Source organism: Stomoxys calcitrans, chromosome 1, assembly GCF_963082655.1.
Source record: "Stomoxys calcitrans chromosome 1, idStoCalc2.1, whole genome shotgun sequence".
Lineage (NCBI taxonomy): Eukaryota > Metazoa > Arthropoda > Insecta > Diptera > Muscidae > Stomoxys > Stomoxys calcitrans.
The window spans coordinates 156,841,291-156,863,120 of record NC_081552.1 but is presented as its reverse complement, the minus strand read 5'-3'; the positions used below and the strand labels follow the sequence as shown (position 1 = coordinate 156,863,120).

The 21,830-nt window shown below is 38.4% G+C and overlaps 1 protein-coding gene across 2 annotated transcripts in view; it reads right to left on the bottom strand.

The window, feature by feature from the left end:
• Positions 1-15,131: 15,131 nt before the first annotated feature.
• The window catches only part of LOC106082382 (sodium- and chloride-dependent GABA transporter 1), a 170,009-nt gene continuing 163,310 nt past the window's right edge, over positions 15,132-21,830 (bottom strand). Inside the window, exon 6 of one of the 2 annotated variants that reach the window (XM_013244848.2) lies at positions 15,132-17,822. In XM_013244848.2, coding sequence (XP_013100302.1) covers positions 16,001-17,822 — 1,822 coding nt within the window. In that variant the 3' untranslated portion in view covers positions 15,132-16,000. The remainder of the gene's footprint in view (positions 17,823-21,830) is intronic. The other variant, XM_013244852.2, reaches the window with a different exon arrangement.

Below are 21,830 nucleotides of genomic sequence, written 5' to 3'. Positions count from 1 at the left end.
TGTTTCAAATAATATTTCACTTTGCTCAAATCTAGGGTCAATGTCAACAAAACTAACAAATTTCTACTAGAATTTTCGTCTCTTAATCACTATGGATTCCGTATGAATTGGCTTAACTTCTGTATTGTGAATTATGGAATTCCAAGAAAAAAAAATTAAATGGTTTTATTTGAAATAATTATTTTAAAATATAAATAATTATGGGAGATCATTTTGGGATTTTAAAATTGTGTTTTCGAGTCCTTAAACTTTTCATTTCATTGTTGATGTAATTCAAATAATTTTTAATTAAATATTACTAATTATTCTTTAGACAAGAAGTTTAAAAAAAAATTTTAATTTAAATACATTTTTTAAATAATATTTTTTCTACAGATAAAATATCAATTGAAATAATAAAACGAGAATTAGAAGAAAATTTATGTAGAATTACATATTAGTAAGATTTTTATTAAATGTATGTCTTTCGAAACAATTTTTATAAAAACTAGTAAAGCGTGTTAAGTTCGGCCGGGCCGAATCTTATATACCCTCCACCATGGATCGTATTTGTCGAGTTCTTTTCCCGGCATCTCTTCTTAGGCAAAAAAGGATGTAAGAAAATATTTTCTCTGCTATTAGAGCGATATCAAGATATGGTCCGGTTTGGACCACAATTAAATTATATGTTGGAGACCTGTGTAAAATGTCAGCCAATTCGAATAAGAATTGCGCCCTTTGGGGGCTCAAGAAGTAAAATAAAGAGATCGAATTATATGGGAGCTGTATCGGGCTATAGACCGATTCAGACAATAATAAACACGTATGTTGATGGTAATGAGAAAATCCGTCGTACAAAATTTCAGGCAAATCGGATAATAATTGCGAACGGTTTATATGCGACCGGTTTATATGGCAGCTATATCAGGTTATGAACCGATTTGAATCATACTTGGCGCAATTGTTGGATATCATAACGAAACACGTCGTGCAAAATTTCATTCCAATCGGATAAGAATTGCGCACTCTAGAGGCCCAAGAAGTGAAGACCCAAGATCGGTTTATATGGCAGCTATATCAGGTTATGGACCGATGTGAACCATACTTTGCACATTTGTTGGATATCATAACAATACACATGGTGCAAAATTTCATTCCAATCGGATAAGAATTGCGCACTCTAGAGGCTCAAGAAGTCAAGACCCAAGATCGGTTTATATGACAGCTATACCAGGTTATGGACCGATTAGAACCATACTTAGCACAGTTATTAGAAGTGATACTAAAACACTATGTGCAAAATTTCAGTCAAATCGGATGAGAATTGCGCCCTCTAGAGGCTCAAGAGGTCAAGACCCGAGATCGGTTTATATGGCAGCTATAACAAAACATGGACCGATATGGCCCATTTACAATACCAACCGACCTACGACCAACCGACCTATAAAAAGTATTTGTGCAAAATTTCAAGCAGCTAGCTTTACTCCTTTAGAAGTTAGCGTGCTTTCTACAGACAGACGGACATGGCTAGGTCGACATAATATGTCGCGACGATCAAGAATATATATGCTTTACGGGGTCTCAGACGAATATTTCGAGTAGTTACAAACAGAATGACGAAATTAGTATACCCCCCATCCTATGGTGGAGGGTATAAAAAACTAATTTATGACAATAATCCAACCTCTTTTGACAGTAGGTGCGATTTTATGCCAAAATCATTAAATCCACCTTTATTCGCTAAATGATCACAAAATATAAAATGATTTTTTTAGGAGATAACATTTTTCTTTTCAATTTTGTTACGTCAATAAAAATTCTATAAAATATGAATATATAAAATTTCGTCAAAATCGGACAACGGAATCGAGGGTCAGCGTTATGGGTTAAAATGTAGTTTTTAAAAGTATTTATTGAAATTTGTCTATAGAAAATTTTTAGGAAAATGTTGTTTGAGACAAAATGCAACATTTCATTGAAATTTGACATATAAAAAACAATCTTGATGTTAGGTTGTCTTTAGAGAGTTTTTCGCTCAAAATTTGTTCTTAAAAAAATTCACTTAAATTTAGTCTTTGGAAAAAAGTTTAAATAAATTTTTATTTGAAAAAATTTTGTCTTGGGAAAAAATTTAAATATAGGGTTGCCCAAAAAGTAATTGCGGATTTTTCACATAGTCGGCGTCGACAAATTTTTTCACAGCTTGTGGCTCTGTAATTGCATTCTTTCTTCTGTCATATATCAGCTGTTACTTTTAGCTTGCTTTAGAAAAAAAGTGTAAAAAAAGTATATTTGATTAAAGTTCATTCTAAGTTTTATTAAAAATGCATTTATTTTCTTTTAAAAAATCCGCAATTACTTTTTGGGCAACCATAATATGTTATCTTTAGAAAAAATTTAAATACAATGTTGTCTTTAAAAATGATTTCGAGGGGCTCCGGCCCGTGCTGATGTTTTGTCATTAGAAAATATTACGCTGAAATTTTGTCTTTATAAAAATTTGATTAAAATTTGACAAGAAAAAATTTTATTCAAATTTTGTTTTTGCAAAGAATTTCATTACAATTTTGTCCTTAAGAAAAATAATTTTTAGGCGGGCCAGGCCTCAGCAAAATGTTGTCTGAATATGATAAATACGAAATGATCTTCGCCCTAATAGGCAAAAACCTTGAAAATAAAATTTTATCATTTTAAAAAATGTTACTGCAATTTTTGTTAGAATACAATTAGTTAAAATTTTTTCTTTAGACGAAATCATCAGACCCGAGCCCGAATTTTAACAAAAATTGTTAATTTGATTTTGCACCCATTTCAATTGAAGTTTTGCGTTCAGTTTAAATAACATTTAAACACGTTTATATTTATCATAACACGTTTAAATAACTATTCAATTTAAACAAGTAAAACCGTGCTAAGTTCGGTCGGGCCGAATCTTGGGAACCCACCACCATGGATTCTGCTCAAAATTTATAAAAAATAAATTTTGTTGACGGGCATTATTTTATTCTACATACTAAACCTCTGTCAAGTCAGCAAAAATTTAAGCTTTTTAGAACCAAACAACGATGATCGAGAGACCGGTTATACGGTCCAAATAAATCTAACAGGTTATAGACTAATTTGGACCGCATGTGGCACAGTTATTGAAAGTCGTAACAGAACACCGCATGCAAAATTTCACCCAAATCGGACAAAAATTGCGGCTTGTAAGGAGTCAATATATCAGGTTATAGACCGATGTGGACCTTAATTGGCGTAGTTGTTGGAAGCCGTAATTGAACACTAGATGCAAAATTTCAGCCAAATCGGATAAAAATTGCGGCCTCCTGGGGCTCATAAAGTCAAATCGGGAGATTGGTTTATAAAGGAGCTATATCTAAATCTGAACCGATATGGTCCATTTGCAATCCCCAATGACCTACATCGATATTAAGTATCTGTGGAAAATTTCAAGCGGATAGATTTACGCTTTCGACCGCTATCGTGATTTCGACAGACGGATGGACGAACATGGCTAGATCGAGGTGTTACAAACGGAATGACTAGATTAGTATACTTCCATCCTATGGCAGTGGGTATAAATAACGGAATAACAATTGGAACCAATTCTTACCTAGGAAATCTGCTCAGCTTTCTTTCCGACTTTCGACTATTTGACTTTAAAGTCGAGTATTTGACTTTTTATTCATTGAAAATCGACTTCGACTTTTTTACCCCAAAAGTCGACTAATCGATTAGTTGCAAGACGACTTTGGGATCCCTACTTCAACTGCAACAAAATTTTTTTCAGTTTTGATCGATCCGATAAGTGGTCGAAAAATTTTTAATCACTTTCATAAAGTTTTAATTAGAGTGAATTCCGAGAGTAATGACTTTCTTCCTATTCGAATATTTTTACACTCACCACCGAAGGATGGGGGCATATATATTAATTTTGTCATTCCGTTTGCAACACATCGAAATATCAATTTCCGACCCTATAAAATATATATATTCTGATCGTCGTAAAAGTCTAAGACGATCTAGTCATGTCCGACCGTCCGTCTGTCTGTCTGTCTGTTTAAATCACGCTTCAGCCTTTAAAAATTGATATATTGAGCTGAAACTTTGCACAATTTTTTTTGTATATAAGCAGGTTAAGTTCGAAGATGGGCTATATCGGACTATATCTTGATATAGACCGATCCGCCGATTTAAGGTCTTCGGCCAATAAACGCCACATTTATTATGCGATTTTGCTGAAATTTGGAACAGTGAGTTGTGTTATTCCTCTCGATATCCTTCTTCAACTTGGGCTGCCATATAGACCGATCTCTTGATTCAGGGTCTTTGGCATATTTATTATCCGATTTCGCCAAAAATTGGGACAGTGAATTGTGTTAGGCCTTTCGACAACAATCTTCAATTTTGCCCAGATTGGTCCAGATTTTAATATAGCTGCCATATAGACCAATCTCTCGATTTAAGGTTTTGGGTCCATTAAAGGCGCATTTATTGTCCAATGCCTCTGAAATTTGGGACGGTAAGTTGTGTTAGGCCCTTCGATATATTTCTTCAATTTGGCCCAGATCGGTCCAAATTTGGATATAGCTGCCATATTGACCGATCTCTCGATTTAAGGTTTTGGGACCATAAAAGGCGCATTTACTTTCCGATGTCGCCGAAAATCCTTCTTCAATTTGCGCCAGATCGGTCCAGATTTGGATATAGCTGTCATATAGATCGATTTTTCGATAACAGGTTTTGGACCCATAAAAGGCCCATTTAATGTCCGATTTCGCCCAAATTTGGGACAGTGAGTTGTGTTAGGCTCTTCGACATCGCTCTTCAATTTGACCCAGATCGGTCCAGATTTGGATATAGCTGTCATAAAGACCGATCTCTCGATGTTAGGTCTTTTCCCCATAAAAGGCGCATTTATAATCTAATTTCGATGAAATTTGACACAGTTACTTATGTTAGGCTTTTCGACATCCATGTCGTATATGGTTAAGATCGATCTATATTTGGATATAGCTTCCAAAAAGACCAATATTTTCTTCTACAAAATTGAACATTGACCACTCAATGTCCGTGCCGAATTTGGTCCAAATCGGACCATATTTCGATGCAGCTGCTATGGCTGCATAAATTATACATTTTTTATCGGATTATGACGGAAGGTGCCTTACATATATACCCAAGATGGTGGGTAATCAAAGTTCAAGCCGGCCGAACTTAAGGCCATGTTACTTGTTTTGATTGTAATACCATTTAGCTGATTTCCTAGATCGTGATTTCGTTTGGTAGCACCCAAACTCATCAAACTATGTTCTTAAGTGTATTTTTATTTGTAGCGCAGCAAGAAAGAAAAGTACTCCACTTCATATATATCTACCAAATGAAAACATCCAAATATTACAACAAAACACACTTGAACAATTGTAAACCATTAATTTTAATTTAAGTAAACCATTTATTTTAATTTAAGTAAACCATTAATTTTAATTTAAGTAAACCATTAATTTTAATTTTAAGTAAGTTTTCCTTGCTTTCATTTTAATTTTTTCCATTTTTGTTAGTAAACAAGATCTTTGAATTGAAACTTGATTATTTTCTATATGGTTTTTCAAAACATTCATATAAATGAACACGTAGAGTAAGAAATAAAAACGTCCAATAAAACGGGCACTATGCAGTAATGGTCTACCATTGTTTATTTAAATGCCAATATACAAATAAAGTGATAGCCAAAACTAATTTTATTTTTTTTCCAATAAATTTGTAAAGATTTCTTTACAGAAACAATTTTCAATAACAAGTAAAAAGGCATTAATTTCGGCCGGGCCGAACTTTGGATACCCACCACCTCGGGTATATATGTAAACCACCTTTCATGAAAATCCAACCATCGAAATATTTTCTGATTTGGACCAAATACTCATAAATACAAGTCATTGTTCAATTGTGTATAACAAGATATTGGTCTTTTATCTAAAAATAAACCGATCTAAACCATATACGACACGGATGTCGAAAAGCTTAACATAAGTCACTGTGTCAAATTTCAGCAAAATCGGATAATAATATAGACAATAATTATAAATGCACCTTTTATGGGGCCAAGACTTTAAATATGTAGATATCGGTCAACACGGCAGCTATATACAAATCTAGACCGATTTGAACCAAGTTGCAGAAAAATGTCGAAGAGCCTAACACAACTCACTGTCCCAAATTTGGGCGAAATCGGACAATAAATGCGCCGTTTATGGCCCTAAAACCTAGAACCGAGAGATCGGTCTATATTGCAGCTATATCCAAATCTTTACCGATCTGTGCCGTATTGCAGAAGTATGTCAAGGGGCTTAACATAACTCACTGTCCCAAATTTTGGCGACGTCAGACAATAAATGCGCCTTTTATGGGCCCAAAACCTCAAATCAAGAGATCGGTCTATATGGCAGCTATATCTAAATCTGAACCGATCTGAATCCAAATTAAAGAAAGATGTGAAAGGGCCTAAGACTACTCAGTGTCCCAAATTTAAGTAAAATCGGATAATAAATGTGGCTTTTATGGGCCTAAGGCCCTAAATCGGGGGATCGGTCTATGAGGCAGCTATATTCAAATCTAGACCGATCTGGACCAAATTGACGAAGGATGTCGAAGAGCCTAAAACAACTCAATGTACCAAATTCAAGCAAAATCGGATAATAAATGCGCCTTTTATGGGCCTAAGACGCCAAATCGGAGGATCGGTCTATATGGCAGCTATATCCAAATCGGGACCGATCTAGACAAAATTAACGAACGATGTCGAAGGGCCTAACACAACTCACTGTCCCAAATTTCAGCAAAATCGGACAATAATGGGCCTAAGACCCTAAATCGGTGGATCGGTCTATATGGGGGCTATATCAAGATATAGTCCGATATAGCCCATCTTCGAACTACACCTGCTTATGGATAAAAAAGAATCTGTGCAAAGTTTCAGCTCAATATCTCTATTCTTAAAGACTGTAGCGTGATTTCAACAGACAGACTGATAGACGGACGGACATTTCCTTCGGTGGTGGGTATAAAAATTACATTCCAACAATTTGATTTAAGTGAGTTTAAATTTTCTTACGCCATTGTGTTCAATGCTAGAAATTACAAAATATTTCATATGATATAGTTAAAATTGTCCCAAATAGAAAACCAGATTTTGGAAAATATTTAAACATTTTAATTTTCTCATAGCTTTAGCTTTGAGTGAAAATTGTCATACACAATTGTTTATCATATAACATAATGATGAAAACATAATTTAGTCAAGTTATCGTTAAACTAACCAGAAGTTCATTTGATTTCTCTATAGCGCTATATGAAGTTCAATTTTATTTAAAATAAGTTCATTTTAACTGAGCCATGGGGCCACTTTTATTTGGTGTGGTTTCTGCTTTTACAGCACACCAACCATGAAATGATCTATGGTCAAGATGGCGTATGTAACGCTTTCCGCACCCCCAATTTGATAAGTGGCAAAAAAAACACGCAAAAACATGTTAAGTTCGGCCATGCCGAACTTTGGATACCCACCACCATGGATAAATTAACCATCTTCTTTTATAACAATTCCACTACCATATCCATAGTAATATGCAAAAGGAGGCTGGTCTGGATCATATTTGATTCAGGTCACAAGAACTTTAATACAAATCACAGTCTCAGCGAAGTCGGGCAACAAATCCGCTTTTTAAGGGATTGAAACCCTAAATTGGAAGATCGGTATAAATGGCAGCTATATCTGAATATAGTCTGATCTGGTCGGATGACGGGAGGCTTAACACAAGTCACTGTGTCAAAATCCAGCTAAATTGGGTAAAAAATGCTACTTTTATGGGCTGGAGGCCACCGTGGCATAGAGGATAGCATGTCCGCCTATGACGCCGAATGCCTTTGTTAAAATCCCGGCGTGAACATCAACAAAATTGTCAACCCTTACTAATGCTGGCTACCTTTGTAAGGTAGTAAAACTTCTCTACTAAGTGGTGTCGCTATGGGGCACGCCGTTCGGACTCGGCATAAAAAAGGACGCCCTTATCGTTGAGCTTAAACTTTAATCGCACTGCACTCATTTATATGAGAGAAGTATTCCCTGTTCCTTATTGCAATGTTCATGGAAATTAAGTAGTTTATGGGCTTAAGACCTTTAATCGGTAGTGCGGTTTATATGACAGCTATATCTGAACAAAGACCGATCTGAACCATATTTTAGTTGGATGTCGAGAGGCTTAAAACAACCCACTATTTAACATTTTAGTGGAATCGGATAATAATTGTGGCTTTCATGGGCTTAAGACCTTCAATCGGCAGATCGGTCTATATGTCAGCTATATCTAAATATTGTCCGATCTGGACCATATTTTGGTGTGATGATGAAAGGCTTAAAACACCTCTCTATTTCAAGTTTGAACAAAATCGGGTTATAAAACCATGACAGCTATATTTGAATATAGACCGACGACGGCTCTATTAGACCATATTTAAGTTGTTGGGAGGCTTAATAATTGTAAATTAATCGGATAATAATTGTGGCTTTTATGGGCTTAAGATCCTAAACCAGCAGATCGGTCTCTATGACAGCTATATCTAAGTATGGTCCGATTTGAACCATATTTGAGTCGGGTGTCGGGAGGCTTTAACCAACTCACTATTTCTAATTTCATCTAAATCGGAAAATAAATGCACCAGTTAAGGGCTTAAGACCCTAAACCGGCATATCGGTCTATATGGCAGCTCTACGTGAATATGGTACGTTATGGGCCACATGTGTGTGGGGGCCCCTAGTAGAACTTCCTGTTTCTAGTTTCACGAATTAAACATGCGTGTAGAAGAAATACGAGTCTGTGCAAAATTTCAGCTCAATATCTCAATTTTTAAAGACTGTAGCGTGATTACAACTGACGGACAGATACACGGACATCTTTAAATCGTCAGAGAATTTTACGACGACCAGAAATGTATACACTTTGTAAGGTCGGAAATTTCGGATATTTCCATGTGTTGCAAACGGAATGACTAAACTAATGACTGAACTCAATGGAGTGACCCCCTATCCTATGGTGGTGGGTATCAAAATAGCAAATTTATATGAGAGGTATTCTATTTAAAGTTTTTCACCTCACATATCCTATGGTGGTGGGTATCAAAATAGCAAATTTGTATGAGAGGTATTCTATTTAAAGTTTTTCACCTCACAAGGCAGGTGATGATCATTCGATGACGGCTCTATTAGAAATTCATAATCACTTTTTTAATGTTGCCTTTTATAGATTGAAGATTAACTAAATCTTTTAACAAAGGAAGCATCACTTCAGCCTAACTTTTGCGTATCAATATGTTAAACCAAGCGGATTGTGAATGCAGTCTAAAACAGTAAAAAAGCCAACCCAACCTACAACTGCTGATATTCGTGTTTAATACGACCAACTAATTTGCAAAATCATAGAATTTGTTCAAACGACAAAGACAGATTAATCTATACATAATTATGATTTCTATCATGTAGAGGGTATTAATTAAAATAAAACCATTAGACGAATTAACGGAAATTTGCGTGAATTTCTTACAGTTATTATTGACTAAAAAAAAAACATAATTGCAAACTAATTACTTTCAAATTAGCTAAAAATATTGTTTTTGATCTAATGCAATATTATGCAAAACAACTTTCAAGAAAAAAGCTAGCTTAGAAGGGAAACAAGTAAAACGGCATTAAGTTCGGCCGGGCCGATGTTTGGATGGAAGGCTATGAAAGGGTCTTACAAAACTCATTGTACCAAATGTATCGTTTTATGGGCCTAAGATCTTAAATCGGTATATGTATATGACAGCTATATGCATATAGACCAATCTGAACCATATTGAACACGAATATCGGAAAGCCTTACGCAGCCCATTGTGTCAAATTTCAGTGAAATCGAGTAATGAATATGATTTTATTGTCCCAAGATGTTAAAATGGAGATGGATATATATGGCAGTTATATTCAAATATAGCCCAATCTTAACCTGTGCCAAATTAAAGAAAGATTTTGAAGGACCTAACACAACGCACTGTACCAAATTTCAGCAAAATTGGATAATAAATGTGGCTTTTATGGGCCTAAGACCCTAAATCGTCGGATCGGTCTGTGTGGGGCCTATATCAAGATATAGTTCGATAAAGCCCATCTTCGAACTACACCTGCTTATGGACAAAAGAAGATTCTGTGCGAGTTTCAGCTTATTATCTCTATTTTTAAAGACTGTAGCGTGATTTCAACAGACGGACGGACATGACTAGATCGTCTTAGATTTTTTCGCTGATCAAAAATATATATACTTTATAGGGTTGGAAATGGATATTTCGATGTGTTGCAAACGAAATGACAAAATGAATATGACCCCATCCCTCGGTGGTGGGTATAAAAACAAATGATAACTGTCAAATTTCGTTCGCGCAGCAATTAAACATTTCAGAGACTATTCCGAAAGCAGAATAGAATACCAAACCTTGAGGCCAAGACAGAATGAGCGTTGAGCTTTGTTTTTGAGAGCTGCGTTGAAAAATGCAACTCTGGAAACGAATCCCACAAAATCAACACGCAAAAATTAAACATTGTTTAACTTTGACGCCTAAAAACACGCAACGTGCTGAAACAAAGCACCAAGCGGTCGTTTTGTTTTGGCCCTAAGGCAGCCGGAACGCTACATGTGTGCATTAAGCCATAGCTTCATTCATGGAAAAGTCATAATGGATATTTAGAAAATGCAGACCGCATGATATTGAGGGCAAAATTCTGCTTGCGGCATGCTCTTAGATAACTCTCATTCATCTCAAGCGCCACCAATTAGTCTATGTGCAAACTTCATATTAATTTGGTAGAAAATCAGCACTTTGGAACAAAAAAATCTGCATTTTCGGCAGTCCAATTTGAAAAAAAATGTAAAAACGTCTTCAGTTTGGCAGAATTTTTCATACATACCATTATAGATATATTTTAATACGGGTAAAAAGTACGCCTTATGTGATTTTCATATATGACCATATTAAGCACGGGTGTAGAGGTGCCCAATAGAGCCAAATCTTCCAAATATCGGTTGCCCAAAAAGTAATTGCGGATTTTTTAAAAGAAAGTAAATGCATTTTTAATAAAACTTAGAATGAACTTTAATCAAATATACTTTTTTTACACTTTTTTTCTAAAGCAAGCTAAAAGTAACAGCTGATAACTGACAGAAGAAAGAATGCAATTACAGAGTCACAAGCTGTGAAAAAATTTGTCAACGCCTACTATATGAAAAATCCGCAATTACTTTTTGGGCAACCCAATATTATTTTTTGGTGAAATTAGATTGAAATGCGTCGTTTATGAGATCAAGCTAAAGATGGGACCATATCGAGATATGGTCCGATTTAGACTGGATTTGGCCTGGGTGTCGGGGCAGTGTTCCTGCCAAATTTTAACTAAAAATCCCACAAAACCTACCAAATGTTCTACAAGCCAAAATTGTCATATATGTTTTTACACCCATCACCGAAGATTTGCCCATTTTGCCATTCCATTTGCAACACATCAAATTATACATTTTCAACCCAACAAATTATGCATATTAGATCGTCGTTATATTCATAGACAATCGGAACATGTCCGTCCGTCTGTTTGTTGAAATCACTCTACAACCTAAAGTTCAAAGATGACATATATCTTTATATACCACTATTTATACCGACCGCCCGATAAGAAATTTTGAGTTCATAATATTCGTATTTTTACCCTGATTTCACAGTGCCGATTTAAGGGTTTAAGCCCAGAAATGAGCTCCTTCTACCCATTTTAGCGGTGCTAGTGAGTTGCATTGACCAGATCTGACCATATTTGTGCGCAGCTGCCACATAGGCGTTGAACGCACAAAAGCCGCATTTGTTTCCTAGAATTAACTTAATTTGGAAGAGATTCCTTAACACTCGTACCAGTTACAGCCTATATAATATCCTAAAGTTTGAAGCAGTGAGACCTCTTGTAGCAGTATTTAGCTCCTCGACAGCCATGGTTTTGTTCTGCACTCTTAAGGCTGGCACTACGTTTTTTTTTGGGCAAAATTTCCCGAAAATCAACACTTTCTTTCATAATCGTTATTACTTCGTACAAATTTATTACACTAGTTCTTTATGAAAGAAACATTTATTATACCCTACACCACTACTGTGGAGCAAGGTATTATATCTTAGTCAATTTGTTTGTAACACTTAAAAGGAAGAAAGATAGACCCATTGATAAGTATACCGATCGACTCAGAATCACTTTCTGATTCGATTTAGCTATGTCCTTCTGTCTGTCCATGATAATTTGTGTACAAAGTACTGGTCGCAGTTTTCATCCAATCACCTTCAAATTTGGTACAGGCATGTTTTTCGGCCTAGAGACGAAGCCTATTGAAATTGGAAAAATCGGTTCAGATCTGGATATAGCTCCCATATATATGTTCGTCCGATTTTCAATAAATTTTTACGACTCTCGACATTACTGGTGAATTTCATTGAAATCGGTTCAGATCTAGATATACCTCTCATATATATATAGCCCGATTTTCACTCCTAGAGTCACTGCAAGCACATTTATTGACCAATCTTGCCAACGCTTTTCTCGACGACTACCACAATATACATAGAGTTTGGTAAAAATCGGTTCAGATTTAGATATAGCTCCCATATATATGTTCGTCCGATTTGCAGTAATATTGCAATAGAATGGTCTTTTGTTAACCGATTTTCTCGAAATTTGGCAGGAGCGATTTTCTCTTGACTCTCAATATTACTGGTGAATTTCCAGGAAATCGGTTCAGATTTAGATAAAGCTCTCATATAAATATCGCCCGATTTAAACTTCTAGAGTCACTGCAAGCGCATTTGTTGACCCATCTTGCCAAAATTTTGCAAAACGCTTTCCTCGACGACTGCCACAGTATCTGAGGAGTTTGCTCTAAACCGGTTCAGATTTAGGTATAGCTCTCATATATATGGTCGTCCGATTTTGAGAAATATTGCAAATAGTGCTCATTTGTTAACCGATTCTGCCGAAATTTCGCAGGAAAGATTTTCTTATGACTCTCAATATTAATGGTGAATTTCATAGAAATCGGTCCAGATTTAGATATAGCTGTCATATATGTATATTGCCAGATTTTCACCCCAAGAGCCACTGCAAGCGCGTTGTTCGACCAATCTTGCCGAAATCTTGCAAAACGCTTTCCTCGACGACTACCACATTATCTAAGAAATTTGCTCGAAATCGGTTCAAAATTAGATATAGGTCCCATATATATGTTCGTCAGATTTTGAGTAATTTGCCATAATGTTGTCATTTGTCAACCGTAGTTTTTACAGTTTGAACATATTTGCTCGCCGAGGTCCATCGAAATTGGTTCAGAATTGGATATAGGTCGCACATTGTACTTATAGGATAGGTGTAGGGTATTATACCGTCGGCACCTCCCGACTTTTGCCCTTCCTTGCTGGTTTTTTTATTTATTTAGGAGTGTATTATTTATTAATATTTTTATACAAATAGTTTCTCATTTATGCATCCACAAATAATATTTTTTTTCCATGCCGAGTAAATACATGTGAGCAAGATCACTACCACTAACAAATACTTAGTTACAATTAGAAGTTTGGCGATCGCGTTTATTTTACGCTAGAAAACGACTTGTTGTGCAGCGACAGTGGTTGTGCTCTTTTTGGGCGTCGTGAAATGTAAATTTCCCCTAGATGAAAAAACAAGTTATAGCGAAATGACCACTTTTCATCAATATTTTCCGTTCATTTTTATACTCATCACCGTAGGATAGGGGTTATATTCATTTAGTCATTCCGTTTGCAACACATCGAAATATCAATTTCCGACCCTACAAACTATATATATATATACAATATTTCGGATCGTCCGTTCGTCTGTTGTAATCACTCTACAGCCTTCAAAAATTGAGATATTGAGTTGAAATTTGGCACAAATACGTATTTTTGATGCACGCTGGTTAAGTTCTTGAACGGGCCAAATCGGGCCAAATTTGGATATAGCTGATATATAGACCGATTTTCCTATAAAGGGTATAATGAAATAGTGATTATTGGTGCATAACGGACTATACATATAGCTGCCATATATACCGATCTGCCGATAAAGGTCTGAAGCCCCTAAAAGCTTTATTTATTACCCAATTTCGCTGAAATTTAAAACAGAGGGTTATCTTAAGCCTCCTGATATCTGATGTAAATATGGATGAAATTGGACTATATTTGGATATAGCTGCAATATAGACCGATCTGCCGATAAAGGGTCTGAAGTCCATAAAAGCTCTATTTATTACCCGATTTCGCTGAAATTTGAAACAGTGGGTAGTTTTAGTTCTTCCGACATCCGTCCCAAAAGTGGTTCGGATCGGATTATGGTTCAGATCGGACTATATTTAGATATAGCTGCAATATAGACCGATCTGCCGATAAAGGGTCTGAAGCGAATAAAAGCTTATTTTTTATCCGATTTCGCTGAAATTTGAAACAGTGAGTACTTTTAGGCCACCCGCTATCCGACCTAAATATGGTTCAGATCGGACTATATTTAGATATAGCTGCAATATAGACCGATCTGCCGATAAAGGGTCTGAAGCTCATAAAAGCTTTATTTATTACCCTATTTTGTTGAAATTTGAAACACAAAATTCAACAGTGACTTATATTTATTAGCCCACTCAATATCCGTGTCGAATTTGGGTGCATAAGTTATCCAATTTTCACCGGATTGTACCGAAAGGGGGTTTTCATATATACCCGAGGTGGTGGGTATCCAAAGTTCGGCTCGGCCGAACTTAATGCCTTTTTACTTGTTTTTATATGGAGTTTCGCCACGAAAACCGAATATAGTACCAACCTTTACACAGAATACACAGGAACGACAAAAAGTGAAATAATTTTGATATTTCAAAGTCTGTGACCAACTCAAAAATCTGTTCCAGTTTCCCATAACAGATAACCATTTCAATACCCAAAAGAAAGGAGGGAATAAACTCGATGCGTATTTTCTTGTAAATTAATTTATTGTTTTTTGACTTTTTGTTTTACTTGTGGTGAATATATTTTGAGAGCTACAAAAGATCACTTCTATTGTGTATGTATTGAATAATCACTAAAAATTGGTTTGTATTGTATATGGATACATTTGTATGTGAATTCTAAAATAAAAACGCATTTTGGTTTCGAACATAATATCATTCAATTATGTACATTACAATAATCATTAATATGAGAGATACAAAAAGTAAACTGTGATAGTTTTGTTTATAACACATACAAAATTGTTTCAATTTGGTTTCATTAAATATTTAAGAAAATAATGGACTAATTAAAATCATAGTAAATGCTTAATAACGAATTTTCGGTTTTTCTGTTTTGAGAGAAAAAAGTGATAATAATAATAATAAATAATAATAAAATGTTTTCTCATCCCCTTGTGGAGCTAAAGCATTCATTCGGAGGACAATGCAATTCATTGGATTAGCATACATACATACATACATATTATCTAGGACTATCTATATACAACAACACACGCACTTACATAGACTATAATTAAACCGAACACTAGAATTTATATTGACGACTTAAAAACGACTCGTTGCGATTTATGCATTAATTGCCTTAGAGCTAAAATGATATTCGGATATCTTTGTGGGACTGTTAGAGGGAAGGAGAAAGTCTTTATCATCTTTGATTTTGATATACAAGGCACTGTTGTCGTACAGTTCACATACGGTATGGAAAATTGCCTTCTTCCATCCTCATCCTCTGGTTGATGGATCTCTGCTCGTACTCGATTCCGATGAAAGAGATTTCATACTCAGATACCCCATTCAAGATTCGATGGAATTGTAAGATTTTCTTATCGAATCACATAGACTATTTGGTGGAAGAGTGAGAGGAAGCGCGAGAGAGAGGGAGCGTGAGCGTGAGAAAATCACAATTCTGTTGAATATTCTTGAGGATTCATGGAGAATTTGCGCCAACATATGTGATCACCATTGTCATCGTTGATTGAAGGCGGTAGCTTTGATGTGGGGCCTGCATTGCGACTGTTCTCCATTTTGCTGGAGTTCGAATTGCGTCTGGCATGATTTACTGCTCCATTATCGTGGGAGCTGCTCGATCGGGCAGCAGGGTTGCGCGCAGTTGCATATGATATTGACTCATTGGAGGGGGTAATTTCAATGCGTGTGGCATGGGTTCCCTCTTCGGAGGACATTCGTCTAATATAGACAATTTCTCGGTGCTTGGGTGTATCTGGATTTGAGCTACGCAATTCCACCTGATTGCCCAGGTGACTCAGCTGCTGTCGCTGGTTGTGATTCATGTGCTGGCCATTTATGTTAATTCGCTGTTGTTGTTGCTGCTGCTGCGAGGGGGGCGGCGGTGCTTGCGACTGACTGCGGGCTTTGTGTGAATACTTTATGGGTTTGTTGGGTTCGCTGTTATGAAATGGCACAAATTGTTGCGTGATTCCCGGAAACTTATCCACACTGATGTCCTCCTCTATGGCAGAGTCCCCGAAAACCGAACCACTGTAGTTCGGCGAGCTATTGCCCGGCGTTGAAGATTTCCAATGCTGTTGTTGATTGCTGCCCACCTGGCCATTGGCATATTTGGCTGATGTGGAATATTGGCCCTTTTTAATGGAATGTGTGTAGTCCCGAGTGCCCCGCCTTCTCAAGGTGAAGTCTCGTTGACCGGTATCCTGACACACAGAACGCCATTGTTTCCATGCATGGCGAGCCAGAGGATCTGCTGGGCCCCATTCCTTAGCCGACTTGGATGCCTCACAAATCATGCCAAAGAAGTTGTATTCCACCTGGCGGAATATTTGCACACAAGCTATGATCATAATAATAAAGATCACAAAAATAATGGGCGCCCAGCGTGGCATCACATGGGGCAACAGATCATTCTGATCATCGTCGGAACACCACCAAACCAGCAAACCCGTCAGTATGGCCGGGCATACACACCAAAGTCCCAGCCAGAGCTTCAATATGGGACGGCCAATGGAGAACTCCAAATCGGTGTAGATATTTTTCACTCCATATATCCATGTTAAAGCTATCAGTTCAAATACCAAAGCAGTGATTATCATGGTACCCACCACCCTTGCGTCCAGTAAACGGGCCACATAGAAATTCGGCGAAGACAGGGATATTATGGAGCCAACCAACCCCACCAGACTAATGACATAATTGGGATGTCTCGGCACCAGTCTCGTGCAGGTGTAAACTCCCACAACAATCGAAACGGCACAGGCTATAACCACCAAAGCATTGATCAGAGATGGCAGCAGTTTGATCCACAATGTATGTGGCGGCGTGTCATACAATATGCGATCGTATATCGCAGTCAATGGCTTCAATTCCTCTATCAAATAGCCTCCATTGGCAGAATGATGAAATTGTATCATGAAGAGAGTAACGGAAATGGCATTGATCAGCAAATTGAAGCAAAGATAGACGGCCGACGTGCGAACAGCATCTCCTTTGTATAGAAATTTCCCGGTGATCATTGGCAATACCCCAAATCCACAATTCAAAGAGAAGATCACTTGCATTAAGGCATTGAACCAAAGATGGCTTTCGAATAAATACTCCTTGGCGAAATCCCACAACTCAGGAAAATAGGGAACGGGCCGATCCAATGTATTATGCACTTCCCAGGCGGTTAGGCAACACAGTAATGCAAATCCGGTAAGGCCAAATATGAAAAGCACTCGTCGCAAAACACGGCCATTGTGAGTGCTGTAACGAAAAAAAAGTTCTTAGTAAATAAGTTTTACATTGGGCAAAAGTCAAGGAAATTGATAAAGAAAAATGTCCAGCAAATTTTCTAGCAAGCAAACACTTGTGTATCCCCAACATGGATCTGGAAACCTAATATTTATGCCGAAGGATCTAGCATTGCTTTAGCTTCAACTTTTAAATTGAACAATTATTTTATACTTGTATACCCACCACCAAGGATACCCCCATTCTGGATGGGGGTATCGTCTGGATCGTCTCGACATTCTAAGTCGAATTAGCCATGTCCGTCCGTCTGTAGAAATCACAAAAGTGGTCGAAAGCGTAAAGCTAGCCGCTTGAAATTTAGCACAGATACTTCTCATTAATGTAGGTCCCTGGGAATTGCAAGTGGGTCATATCGATTCAGATTGGCATATAGCCCCCGTATAAACCGATCCACCGATTTGATTTCTTGAGCCCCTAGAAGCCTCAATTCCCATCCGATTTGTCTGAAATTTGGAACAAAGACTTGCGTTATAACTTCCAACATCCATGCCAAATAAGATTCTAGTCAGTATATAAACTGACATAGCCCCCATATATCCCATGATGTGATTTCTTGAGCCCTTAAAAGCCTCAATTTTCATCCGATAGTGCTAAAATTTTGAACAAAGACTTTTGTTATGACTTTTAACATTCATGCCAAGTATGATCCGAATCGGTCTACGTATAATCTGATCCCCGGTTTTGACTTCTTGGCTCCCTAGAAACCCAAATTTTCCCCTATTTTGGTTCAAATTTGACCCAAAAACCTATCTTATGACTTACAACATCAGTGCCAAGTTTTATCCGAATCGGTCAATATGGTGATGTAGTCCCCCTAAGTACCGATATCCTGTTATGACTTCTTGAAACCATTGAAGCCTCAATCAATTCCCGATTTGATTGCTACAAAATAAATCGACTCAGTTGATAAGGGTAAATTTTCCATGATAGTGGGTACTCAAGATTCGGCCCGGCCGAACTTGGCACGCTTTTACTTGTTTAAAATTAGTTGTTTTTTTTTTAAATATGTTGAACATGCTATAGATTCTTCTCAAACCAGTGTGTTTGTTATCTAGTGTATAGCACACAGCATTTTTTAAAGATCCACAGGATTTTTTCGTGCCAGCTTTACCTCAAATTGAGTACAAAAATTTTACTCTACTCTTTATTTGAAGTCGGTAGTGGACATCTCATTTTAGTATCATAATCCCGGTAGGCATACATGTCTCCTTTAGAGCATTTTTTGGCGGGATGATTTTGGTACACCAGATATTTATGCCTGATTCAGATATTTTTGCCTACACCAAATATTTATGCCTGATTCGCTGTCTACACTCAAAAATCTTGTATTTAAGACCCACTTCGTATCGCTGGACAAACATGTCCATTTTGGGGTTTTTGTGAGAGTGGAACCGTGACAGACAGACACCTTGGGCCAAATATTGATATCAGATTTGTACATGTCCTGTTGAATGATTTCCGAATACTCAACTCTTGAATACCATTCATTTAGCACCCCTATTGTCCTGATCAACTTGCCATTGTCATGTCAATTGTGGGATTACCATATTTAAGACCTGATGAAAACTTTCTGGAAATTGAAAGGATCCCCTAATCAGTCAGTTCGCTAATTGTGTTGTTGTTGTTGTAGCGACATTTTATTGTGGAGTTGGCGATCCTCGTCAAGCTCCTGTATGTGCGCAAGCTCGGTACCAAGGGCCGATAGCGGCGGGAACAAGTTGGCCATTGGTAATTTAAAGGCGCCAATATCTCGCCTTGTCATTTCGAGCATCATAGGCACCCAGTATTTGTGGAAGAGCCGGTGCCGCCCAAACTCTCACTAAGACTCTCCGCTCGATACCGCTGATTGTCCGTGACTGCCGTTGCAGCTACTCCGTATGGAGCGTTCCACTATCTACAACCTGTGGACGCGCTCGGTAACTCGCAGCTAAGCTTCTCGTGACAGCAATGAATACCACACAGATCGGACCTCAATGTTGCGGCCTGCGTGGTGCTCACAACTACCCCGTGCCGGGCTAATAACAATTGTATCTTACTTTTAAAGAACATTGTTTTTTTTATCTCAGGTTATTTTACTCGTAATTAGTACGCTGAAGTGAAAATTCGTCTTTACTTATCCATTATCGCTTAATTGAAAATGAGTTCACTTATCTCGGTTGCAGCGTAGTTGCAGTCCCAGGGCAGCCGGTTGTACGCACCGAATTGACCCGATGGAATCCTCATCGGCAAGGGCTGCCGCCTCAGTGTACGTGTTCGTCTTTTTTCGTCATGGGAGAGGCACATCCCGGAGTGCCTTCTCCGCACGCTTCTGGCCCGTGCCGGGACTGAAAAGAACCCCGGACCCTGGTTCTGTTCGGTTTGCCAGAACCGTCTTCATCATCGGTCGGTGTCGGTGAGGTGTAACCGGTGCATGGAGTGAGTACATTTCCGATCTTGCTCTGGCCTCACATCACTACGGGAGTATAGTCATACTGGCTATGTCGCAAGGTGCTGTGCGAACATAACCAGCAGTGGATCACATGCGTCGTCGTCGTCGCCTTCGGCGTCCTCGTCGTCGGACTATGTGACCCGGCCTCTCCCGTACGGCAATTTACGCAACGGCAGCATCCTAGCCCTAATATTGCCAGGCCAGTGCCGGGAAGTCTTCGTTGCAAGATCGATGAGATCGTGGACTTTATTAGTCGGAAAAGCATATTGGTCGCAGCGATCCAGGAGACAAAGCTGACCAACACCTGCAGATTGCACAGTTGTCACGGTTACAATGTGCTACGTAAGGATCGCTCAAGGAATGGAGGTGGGGGATTGGCCTTCGTAATACAACATTCCGTGCAGTATAGACCTATGTCGCCTGCGCTTGACGCTAGTGACCCCAACATGGAATGCATGGGGATAGCAGTCAGGTCTGTTACAGCCGAGATAGAGCTATACAACGTGTATATACCGCCGGTTGGTAGCTGTGTCCCGATTAATGGCCAGGCTTACAACCCCGACATAAGTGGGTTGCTATCTGGCCATAATCGTCTGGTTCTAGGGGACTTCAATGCGCATCACACGTCATGGCATTCTCCCCTAGGTAACGACCAGCGTGGCATAGCAGATTGATAGCTCCACGTTTTGCACGGTGAATGAGGATGCCCAGCAGGAGGTGCAGCAGTTCGAGGAGGTGCAGCAGTTCGCCAGACATCTCCATTGCATCCCCTGATCTCCTGAGTGACGTATCCTGGCAAGCCGTCATCTCTTTGGGTTCAGACCACCTCCCCAGAATTCTTACCATCGACCGACCACCCGTCTTCATAACCTCTGAGCGCCGGACGTTTATCAATCATAAGAAGGCCGATTAGACTGGCTTCAGAGAGTATACCAATCGCCGCTTCAGTGAACTACCACCCCCCTCTGATGTGCTTGTGGCCGAGAGGAAATTCCGAGACATCATTCATCATCAGCCGCTCGCTTTATACCAGCCGGTCGAATACCCCAAGTGCGGCCCAATTTCCCGGCGCAAGCAGTGGTACTCGCAGACTGGCGTGATGGGATTCGTGCTATGGACCCCGCTAACCCCAGAATCAGCGAGCTGAATCTGGAAATAAACAGGGTAGTCAACGAACATAAGCGGAACTTGTGGCTGGAACACTTGGAGCAATGTAACTTAAGCACCGGTATAGGCAAACTGTGGGCCACTGTTAAGTCACTCTCGAACCCCGGAAGACGGGATGACAGGACCTCAGGCACTTTTGGCGAGATAACCGTGATGAACAGCCATCACAATTTATCGTGGGCGAAGTTATGAATGTCATCCGTGACGCCAAATCTTCTAAGGCGTTGGGCCCCAACGGAATCTCTACATTGATGTTGAAGAATCTGGATTCACCTGGAGTTGAGTACCTTACCACAGTCCTCAACGTGTCATCCCGCTACTGAAGCCTGGAAAAGACCCGAGTTTGGGGGAGTCGTACAGACCGA